Consider the following 11087-nt stretch of genomic DNA (forward strand, 5'->3'; position numbering starts at 1 on the left):
GGGTTCCTCCTAATGCAAGAAAATGCTAGACCTCATGTGGCTGGAATGTGTCAGCAGTTCCTGCAAGAGGAAGGCATTGATGCTATGGAGTGGCCCGCCCGTTCCCCAGACCTGAATCCAATTGAGCACATCTGGGACAACATGTCTCGCTCGATCCACCAACGCCACGTTGCACCACAGACTGTCCAGGAGTTGGCGGATGCTTTAGTCCAGGTCTGGGAGGAGATCCCTCAGGAGACCATCCGCCACCTCACCAGGAGCATGCCCAGGCGTTGTAGGGAGGTCATACAGGCACGTGGAGGCCACACACACTACTGAGCCTCATTTTGACTTGTTTTAAGGACATGACATCAAAGTTGGATCAGCCTGTAGTGTGGTTTTCCACTTTAATTTTGAGTGTGACTCCAAATCCAGATCTCCATGGGTTGATACATTTGATTTCCATTGATAATTTTTGTGTGATTTTGTTGTCAGCACATTCAACTATGTAAAGAAAAAAATATTTAATAAGAATATTTCATTCATTCAGATCTAGGATGTGTTATTTTAGTGTTCCCTTTATTTTTTTGAGCAGTGGCACTCCGTCTTGTGTCCCCTTATTGCTTAATTATAAACGGGGTGGTTCGAGCCCAGAATCCTGAATGGCTGACATATTTAAGCAATAAGGCCGAGGAGGTGTGGTATAGGTCAAAATACCACAGCTAAGGGCTGTTCTTATCCGCAGTGCCTGGACACAGTCCATGGCCGTGGTTTATTGGCCATATCACAAACCCCTGAGAACCCTTATTTCTATTATAAACGGGTTATTAACATAATTAGAACATTAAACATAAATGTTTTGTCATACCCGTGGTATACGGTCATACAGCCAATCAGAATTCAGGGCTCAAATCACCCAGTTTATAAAAGACTGTATACCACAGCTATGACAAAACATGCATTTTTACTGCTCTAATTACGTTGGTAACCAGTTTATAATAGCAATAAGGCTCCTCGGGGATTTGTGATATGGCCAATATACCAAGGCTAATGGCTGTATCCAGGCGCTGTTGCGTCATGCATAAGAACAGCCCTTAGCCGTGGTATATTGATCGGGCCTTATTGCTTAAATGTATCATTGGTCAATTGTGGCTGCCTGATTATTAATAACGAGTCATTATTTATGATGCGAGGTGATTTGTAGATAAGTCGTCAGTCTGCTGAAATGTCGAACAAGCCCATTGGGTAGCTGATGCAATGTGATTTATAGATTAGTCAGCTTCGCCTTTAAAGTCGATTTGAGACTGAAAGGACTGAACTTTGACAGATGTAAAGACTACTAATGATGCAATGCACACATGCCTACATTTCAGGGAAGCTGGTTATAGTTTGCTGGCTCTTATTGGACGCAAGAGAAAATATCCAAGCGCGTGGATTGGCCAGCTAAACGTCAATGGCGATGGGAAAGACAGACGATGTAACAAACGATTTATCGACACATTCGCTTATTTCACATCTTAGATACCGTATTTGCATTGTAACGTATATTGTAGCATATATGTATGTATGTACCTTGCACATTTTGCTGCTTTCGATAATGCCATTTGTTACAATGTATCTATTTTGAGCGAAGGGGCACACGAATTATGGTTTAATTTAGTAATGTATTGTGTTTGTGCATGATCACGTGTTTAAATCGACCGCCTTCAAGACTGGTTCAAACTCTATCCACGGACGACAACCTTATTCAAATTCACCAGTCACTGCAGCAGTTTTTCTTTGACTGACCGAGCGAGACAGCATTCCACTTGAAACCTCTTGTGGACAAAGCTATTCTCCTGCTATGGGTAGTTTCTGCCACCTAAGAAGTCGGTGTCTCCTCAGCCAGTTCGGCCTACCATTTGTCATGCATCGACAATACAGCCTCGACATTTCTGCTCAGCTTCTCCGAACGCAGGGCTATGTGAACGGGCAATGGATCAATGCTCCCTCTACCTTCCCAGTGCTGGACCCAGCGACGAGTGAAGAGATTGCGAACGTCGCCGACTGCGGTCCAGCAGAAGCTAAACTAGCTGTCGACGCAGCCTATAAGGCATTCTACTCCTGGAAACATCACACAGCGAAAGTAGGCCTCAACTTTCTTTCAGCATAATTAAAGTAGACTTCACGATCCACAAACCTGACCGTTCACGATCCACAAACCTGACAGTTCACGATCCACAATTCTGTGAATAGCATATTGATATTGTTTTCCTTCATCAGCACCACCGCTTTCCCCACATTTCCTAGTTGCATGAAATCAACAGTGTGACAGCTTCTTTCCTTAACTCTTGTGACTGACATGCACGTTAGGCAGAATATAATAACCAAATAGAGACAGTCATAGTGCACAATGCTGCCTACCACCGCTCAGTCAGACTGCTTTATCAAATCATAGACTTAATTATAATATAATAAACACAGAAATACGAGCCTTTGGTCATTAATAAGGTCAAATCCAGCAACTATCATTTTGAAAACAAAACGTTTATTCTTTCAGTGAAATATGGAACAGTTCTGTATTTTATTTAACGGGTGGCATCCCTAAGTCTTAATATTGCTGTTACATTGCACAACCTTTAATTAATGTTATGTCATAATTATGTAAAATTCTAGCAAATTAATGATGGTCTTTGTTCGGAAGGAATGGTCTTCGCATAGTTCGCAACGAGCCAGCTGGCCCAAACTGCTGCAGGTGGCCCTGACTCTGCTTACACTGGATGCAAGAGCAGTGACACAATTTCACTAGTTAATATTGCCTGATAACGGGAATTTCTTTAAACTAAATATGCAGGTTTAAAAAATATATACTTGTGTATTGATTTTAAGAAAGGTAATTGATGTTTATGGTTAGGTACATTGGTGCTACAATTGTGCTTTTTTCACGAATGCGCTTGTTAAATCATCACCCGTTTGGTGAAGTAGGCTGTGATTCGATGATAAATGAACAGGCACCGCATTGATTATATACAACGCCGGACAAGCTAGTTAAACTATTAATATCATCAACCATGTGTAGTTAACTAGTGATTGTGTTCAGATTGATTGTTTTTTATAAGATAAGTTTAATGCTAGCTAGCAACTTTCCATTGGCTCCTTGCTGCACTCGCGTAACAGGTGGTCAGACTGCCACGCAGTCTCCTCGTGGATTGCAATGTAATCGGCCATAATCGGTGTCCAAAAATGCAGATTACTGATTGTTATGAAAACTTAATCGGTCGATCTCTAGTCCATGAGTGATTATGCAATTATTAAGCCCGACTCACTCACTGCCATATTAATACATCACTCAGTGAGAGAATATCAAAGTCTGACTCCAACATCTTATACTGTATTTTGGGGAGAATCCTGTTCACTCCAGTTTTGTCTTTGATTTGGTAAAGATAGACTCATTGTACTGGTTTTCTTCTGTCCATGCAGCCAATAACCCCCCTCTGGCTACAGCCAGAGTCACCACTCACCATCAACACCTCATACACTCTTAATACACAGCACACATTGTTGCGTCAAGTTCCATCTCTGTTATCAGGAGCTGCTAGTTTCAGGGAGCGCTAATAAGACCAGGTGGAGTCTTCCAGATTCTTGTGGATCATGCAACTTACTGATTCCATGATCTGATTTAATGTTTTCTTCCTTAGGAAAGAAGTGTCCTTCTACGGAAATGGTACGATCTGTTGACGTTGAACAAGAAGGACCTTGCTAAGCTGATCACCTTTGAGTGTGTGAGTATTGTCTTGCTAGATGCAACAGGGGTGCTGTCCTTGTAATGATTTGTATTTCGTTCTGAGTTGTAAACCACTTGTGTATTCTGCACCTCTTAGGGCAAGCCCATGAATGAGTCCCTGGGGGAGATTGCTTACGCTGCTGGCTTCCTGGAATGGTTCTCTGAGGAGGCGCGCCGTGTCTACGGGGATGTTGTGCCCTCGGCTGCCAAGGACCGTAAGATCCTTCTGCTCAAACAGCCTGTGGGCGTGGCCTCAATCATCACTCCGGTGAGCCGTAATGCTTCATCCATCTACTATATGTCAAGGATGTCTGTCTTAGGTCCTGGAGAGCTACCTCCGTAATGCTTTTCACTTCCTGCGTAACACCTAGCCTATCCTCCTCCCCCCACACACACAGTGGAACTTCCCCAGTGCTATGATCACCAGGAAAGTGGGTGCTGCCCTGGCCGCGGGCTGCACCGTCGTGGTGAAACCTGCCGAGGACACACCCCTCTCTGCCCTGGCGCTCGCTGAGGTCAGTGCTTCCGTTCCCACAGCAACACTCACTGAGTACTGTGGCTGGGCCCCCAATAGTAAGACACTTCATTTGTCTAATTAATATGTTTACTTTTTGTGTGTGTAAAGCTGGCGAGTCAGGCCGGGATCCCAGCGGGGGTGTTTAACGTGGTGCCCTGCTCCAGAGAGAAGACCCCCTCTGTTGGGACGGTCCTCTGCACAGACCCCCTGGTGGGGAAGGTCTCCTTCACTGGGTCCACTGCCACTGGAAAGGTATGGACACTGATCTAGAATGGCTTCAGAGTTAGCTTAATCAATCCTGAAAATGCAATATACATTTCATGTTCCTCTTAAATCTTGTAGGTGGATAATATTTCAATGAAAAGGCCTGTGATCTTCCTGATAACTCCTCGCTCATCCTCAGATTCTCTTGAAGCACGCCGCCGACACCGTCAAGAGGGTTTCAATGGAGCTGGGTGGCCATGCCCCCTTCATTGTGTTTGACAGTGCAGATGTGGACAAGGCTGTGACGGGAGCCATGAACTCCAAGTTCAGGAACTCGGGACAGGTACTGGAATAGGAGTTATCTCAAAACAAATCATTTTGTGTCTACTGTGCTGTTCAAACTGTGAAGTACACCATATCGAAATGTTGCCTGTCATTCTAAAATGGGGTGTCTGAAGTTGTGGTCTAACCTCAACATCCCTCAAAGTGCCCTTTGACCCCTGTAGACATGTGTCTGCTCCAACCGCTTCCTGGTCCAGAGTAGGATCCATGATCACTTCATAGAGAAGTTGGGGAAAGCCATGGACGCAGAGCTCCGTCTGGGCCACGGCTCTGACCCAAACACCACCCAGGGACCCCTCATCAACGTCCGTGCCTCTGAGAAGGTAACCTGGTTCCTACTGTCAAGAGGGTGTTTGTATTATAACTATACTATAACTGTATCTGCATGATGTTGTTTATATTCTGATATGTTACATAACCTTATGATATCCTATGTCTCTCCCAGGTGGAGCACCAGGTAAAGGATGCAGTGTCGCGGGGGGCCAAGGTGCTAAGGGGGGGGAAGCGTCTGGATGGCTCGTTCCATCAGCCCACTCTGCTGGCTGATGTCACCACAGACATGCTGTGTACCAGAGAGGAAACCTTCGGTCCTCTCCTGCCTGTCATCAGGTCAGTGGAGCTAGGAGAGATCAGACAACTGAAGACTGGATGGATGCTAAAATGGGAGCCAACTCAAGGTGTTTATTCTCTTTTCCTTATGACAGGTTTAACACAGAGGAGGAAGCACTTGCCATTGCCAATGCATCTCATGTGGGTTTAGCAGGTGAGCTAAACAGTATTGTATGCACCTTGCTGTCATGTCTGAAAAATGCTCAAACCTATAATAGAATAATTATTTGACAGAGCCAGTCTGATTTACTAATTACAGTGGGGAGAACAAGTATTTGGTACACTGCTGATTTTGCAGGTTTTCCTACTTACAAAGCATGTAGAGGTCTGTAATTTTTATCATAGGTACACTTCAACTGTGTACGAAATTTAAAACAAAATCCAGAAAATCACATTGTATCATTTTTAAGTAATTCATTTGCATTGTATTGCATGACATAAATATTTGATCACCTACCAACCAGTAAGAATTCAGGCTCTCACAAACCTGTTAGTTGTTCTTTAAGAAGCCCTCCTGTTCTCCACTCATTACCTGTATTAACTGCACCTGTTTGAACTCGTTACCTGTATAAAAGACACCTGTCCACACACTCAATCAAACAGACTCCAACCTCTCCACAATGGCCAAGACCAGAGAGCTGTGTAAGGACATCAGGGATAAAATTGTAGACCTGCACAAGGCTGGGATGGGCTACAGGACAATAGGCAAGCAGCTTGGTGAGAAGTCAACAACTGTTGGCACAATTAATAGAAAATGGAAGAAGTTCAAGGTGACTGTCAATCACCCTCGGTCTGGGGCTCCATGCAAGATCTCACCTCGTGGGGCATCAATGATCATGAGGAAGGTGAGGGATCAGCCCAGAACTACATGTCAGGACCTGGTCAATGACCTGAAGAGAGCTGGGACCACAGTCTCAAAGAAAACCATCAATAACACACTACCCCGTCATGGATTAAAATCCTGCAGCGCACGCAAGGTCCCCCTGCTCAAGCCAGCGCATGTCCAGGCCCGTCTGAAGTTTGCCAATGACCATCTGGATGATCCAGAGGAGGAATGGGAGAAGGTCATGTGATCTGGTGAGACAAAAATAGAGCTTTTTGGTCTAAACTCAACTCGCCCTGTTTGGAGGAAGAAGAAGGATAAGTACAACCCCGAGAACACCATCCCAACCGTGAAGCATGGAGGTGGAAACATCATTCTTTGGGGATGCTTTTCTGCAAAGGGGACAGGACAACTGCACCGTATTGAGGGGAGGATGGATGGGGCCATGTATCGCGAGATCTTGGCCAAAAACCTCCTTCCCTCAGTAAGAGCATTGAAGATGGGTCGTGGCTGGGTCTTCCAGCATGACAACGACCCAAAACACACAGCCAGGGCAACTAAGGAGTGGCTCCGTAAGAAGCATCTCAAGGTCCTGGAGTGGCCTAGCCAGTCTCCAGACCTGAACCCAATAGAACATCTTTGGAGGGAGCTGAAAGTCCGTATTGCCCAGCGACAGCCCCGAAACCTGAAGGATTTGGATAAGGTCTGTATGGAGGAGTGGGACAAAATCCCTGCTGCAGTGTGTGCAAACCTGGTCAAGAACTACAGGAAATTAACTCAATATTTGGTACAGAAACCTTTGTTTGCAATTACAAAGTTCTGCTTTCCTGATGTATCAAATACGTATGTCATGCAATAAAATGCAAATTAATTACTTAAAAATCATACAATGTGAGTTTCTGGATTTTTGTTTTAGATTCCGTCTCTCACAGTTGAAGTGTACCTATGATAAAAATTACAGACCTCAACATACTTTGTAAGTAGGAAAACCTGCAAAATCGGCAGTGTATCAAATACTTGTTCTCCCCACTGTATATTATTTAATGTCAATAGAAAGTCTATCTCCGAATCTGATTTGATGAGTTTCATTCAACTACGCTCTTCTCCACCCCCCACCCACTCCCAGGGTACTTCTTTTCCCAGGACGTCAGTCAGATCTGGCGGGTGGCGGAGAATCTGGAGGTAGGCATAGTGGGGGTCAACGAGGGTCTCCTCTCCACCCCAGAGGCCTCCTTCGGTGGGGTCAAACAATCGGGCTTGGGCCGTGAGGGCTCCAAGTATGGCATCGAGGAGTACCTGGACGTCAAGTACATGTGCTTTGGAGGGCTAACCCACTGAGGGTCCACTGCACCCCCGCCCCCCAAGTAGGAGGCGGTGATTTTGGGAGGATTCTTAGGCTCTAGTAACAGTTACTTACTCATATTTAACATAAAACACTACAATGGATTACAATAATCAAATATGATTCCTTCACAAATGATTGTGATTCTGATCCTCTGCATATGTTGTCATTGAGCCTTCATCTCTCAGATACAGGGAAAGCAATATTAACAAACATATGTTAATGCAGTACAACTTAACTGGGAGTCCTGCAGGCTGGTATGGAGTATAGGAAAACCTTTCATAGTATTGAAAATGCCATTGGTGGTTGCACTATTATCGCTAACGCCACGGTTCATAGATACAGTTGAAGTTGGAAATTTACATACACTTAGGTTGTCATTAAAAATAGTTTTTCAACCACTCCACACATTCCTTGTTAACAAACTATAGTTTTGTCAAATCGGTCAGGACATCTACTAAGTCATTTTTCCAACAATTGTTTACAGACAGACTATTTCACTTATAATTCACTGTATCACAATTCCAGTGGGTCAGAAGTTTACATACACTAAGTTGACTGTGCCTTTATACAGCTTGGAAAATTCCAGAAAATTATGTCATGGCTTTAGAAGCTTCTGATAGGCTAATTGACATCATTTGAGTCAATTGGAGGTGTACCTGTGAATGTATTTCAAGGCCTACCTTCAAACTCGGTGCCTATTTGCTTGACATCATGGGAAAATCAAAACAAATCAGCCAAGACTTCAGAAAAAAAAAGTATAGTCCTCCACAAGTCTGGTTCATACTTGGGAGCAATTTCCAAATGTCTGAAGGTACCACGTTCATCTGTACAAACAATAGTACGCAAGTATAAACACCATGGGACCATGCAGCCGTCATACTGCTCGGGAAGGTGACGCGTTCTGTCTCCTAGAGATGAACGTACTTTGGCGCGAAAAGTGCAAATCAATCCCAGACCGACAGCAAAGGACCCTGTGACGATGCTGGAGGAAATAGGTACAAAAGTATCTATATCCACAGTAAAACAAGTCCTATATCGACATAACCCGAAAGGCCGCTCAGCAAGGACGAAGCCACTGCTCCAAAACCGCCATAAAAAAGCCAAACTACGGTTTGCAACTGCACATGGGGACAAAGATCGTACTTTTTTGAGAAATGTCCTCTGGTCTGATGAAACAAAAATGTAACTGTTTGGCCATAATGACCATTATGTTTGGAGGGAAAGGGGAGGCTTGCAAGCCGAAGAACACCATCCCAACCGTGAAGCACGGGGGTGGCAGCATCATGTTGTGGGGGTTCTTTGCTGCAGCAGGGACTGGTGCACTTCACAAAATAGATGGCATCATGAGGTAGGAAAAGTATGTGGATATATTGAAGCAACATCTCAAGACATCAGTTAAAGCTTGGTTGCAAATGGGTCTTCCAAATGGACATTGACCCCAAGCATACTTCCAAAGTTGTTGCAAAATGGCTGAAGGACAACAAAGTCAAGGTATTGGAGTGGCCATCACAAAGCCCTGACTTCAGTCCCATAGAAAATATGTTGGCAGAACTGAAAAAGCATGTGCGAGCAAGGAGGCCTGCAAACCTGACAGTTACACCAGCTCTGTCAGAAGGAATGGACCAAAATTCACCCAACTTATTGTGGAAAGCTTGTGGAAGGCAACCTGAAACGTTTGACCCAAGTTAAACAATTTAAAAAGGCAATGCTACCAAATACTAATTGAGTGTATGTAAACTTCTGACCCACTGGGAATGTGACGAAAGAAATAAAAAGCTGAAATGAATCACTCTGGTATTATTCTGACATTTCACATTCTTAAAATAGTGGTAATCCTAACTGATTGTTACTAGGATTAAATGTCAGGAATTGTGAAAAACTGAGTTTAAATGTATTTGGCTAAGGTGAATGTACATTTCCGACTTCAACTGTATGTGTAAGAAGCTGCCGAGAAATCCATGTGTCAAGTTCCATGCTCTACATCGTTTCCTCTCCTCATCCTCTCTGACCACTGGCCTATAAGAACTGGTGAAGGGAAAGCAATATGGTGACAACCCAAACCAGTTCTCCCGGTCCGTTAAAAGGAGAGTTAAAGACCCAGTGCAGTCTAAACATGAATTTCCAATGTTTTTATATATATTTCTACACTGAGGTTGGAAAATGGTGATAATACCCTTTTAGTTTAAGAGCTGCTTGGAAAGACTGCCTGAAATATCAGGCATTTTTGGTGGGATGGAGTTTTGGCCTGCCTGGTGACATCACCAGGTGGTAAATTCTTTGCCAATAACCACTTATTTTCAGTTTTCCCCTCCTCACTCAGACCACTCCCAGGTAGTCTTAGCAAAATTCTTGTTTGAGAAATTGTTCTTTGCTAAGAAGCTATTTTTGTTGCTTTGTTTTCAATTATAATAGTCAAAATCACAGTAATGCACTTAATTGTTACTAGATACTATTGAGATAAAAACGGCTGCATTGGAACTTTTAAAGGGTAGTCCCTTAAAGAGGAGGAGAGGAAGCCACAATAGTATTTGGACATCACCCCATACACTTATCCAACCTGAGGGATCCCATAACGATCTGGACCTTTAGGGCTGAATCATATGTTGAGATACAAATGTGTGTTCTCAATGTAGGATTGGGCCCTCAATGAGGAGCACTGTGTAACTTGAAGCCTAGCGTAGAGTTGGGTAGGTTTAATAAGCACATCAATTGCAAATAGTTGAGATTATTAATATGCGCAAGATACATCTGTTTAATAGGAAGATTATTTATATTTTGGCTATTTTCTAGAAAAGGGAGCTTGGCTGTATCCAATGCCAGCTGTATTAGATATGTCACTTGATCATTATGTGGTGAAATTATGAATGACACTATTTTGGTAACCATTGTTGGGCTAAGCATCCTCTGTTGTAAATAGTTTTTTAAAAACTGTCCTAACTACTTAAAAACCATCTATTGTAGACCATGCCCCTACATTATAGGATATGGTGTTGTCGTTGGTAACTAGTCTTCCCACATACAATATATTACACAGCAGAGCTGCCTTCTGCTATTCAGACAGGTGGTACACACTGCGTGCTGTATCGGAGCCTACAATGTAAATGTTGTGTTCTCTGAAACTGAAGTAATGTCTCTTGCCAAACATTGTTAAATGTAATTGTCTCCTAAGTGTCCTTTGAATGATTTGACAAATTCTGTTTTCTAGTTGTGACATTGTTATTGTAAAAAATAAAAAATAAATATATTTCTAACTATTGTAAATATTATTGGAGTATTTCAGAAAATCTAAAATAAATTACTGTGAGTTACTTTGTTGTTTGTCGAACAATTTAATTTGGTTTATCTTAGATTAGTGTTTCCCAACCCTGGTCCTCGAGTACTCCCAACAGTACACACTTTTGTTCAGTCTGGTGTGCTTGTCCAGGGTTACAATAAAATGTGTGCTGTCGAGGGAATTGGAGGACCAGGGTTGGCTAACACTGCCTTACATCTTACTATCCCTTTT

The 11087-nt window shown here is 43.3% G+C and overlaps 1 protein-coding gene across 1 annotated transcript; it reads left to right on the top strand.

Annotated features, from left to right (window-relative positions):
* The first annotated feature begins 1292 nt into the window (after positions 1 to 1292).
* Positions 1293 to 10833, top strand: LOC118367546 (succinate-semialdehyde dehydrogenase, mitochondrial-like). The gene is made up of 10 exons (XM_035751133.2): positions 1293 to 2104; positions 3657 to 3740; positions 3840 to 4010; positions 4141 to 4257; positions 4368 to 4511; positions 4663 to 4806; positions 4970 to 5128; positions 5251 to 5414; positions 5510 to 5568; positions 7364 to 10833. Exons 1-10 carry the CDS (start codon positions 1823 to 1825, stop codon positions 7573 to 7575), a joined length of 1536 nt encoding a protein of 511 aa, XP_035607026.1. The 5' UTR covers positions 1293 to 1822; the 3' UTR covers positions 7576 to 10833.
* Positions 10834 to 11087: the final 254 nt, after the last annotated feature.

This window comes from Oncorhynchus keta, chromosome 34 (assembly GCF_023373465.1).
Source record: "Oncorhynchus keta strain PuntledgeMale-10-30-2019 chromosome 34, Oket_V2, whole genome shotgun sequence".
In the NCBI taxonomy this organism is placed as follows: Eukaryota; Metazoa; Chordata; class Actinopteri; order Salmoniformes; family Salmonidae; genus Oncorhynchus; species Oncorhynchus keta.

Bases quoted from the DNA above. Each gene is read 5' to 3' on its own strand.
- LOC118367546 (XM_035751133.2), top strand. From the start codon at position 1,823: ATGGGTAGTTTCTGCCACCTAAGAAGTCGGTGTCTCCTCAGCCAGTTC. The intron at 4,258-4,367 runs GTCAGTGCTTCC...GTGTGTGTAAAG, and splicing joins CTGCCCTGGCGCTCGCTGAG to CTGGCGAGTCAGGCCGGGAT. The intron at 4,512-4,662 runs GTATGGACACTG...GCTCATCCTCAG, and splicing joins GGTCCACTGCCACTGGAAAG to ATTCTCTTGAAGCACGCCGC.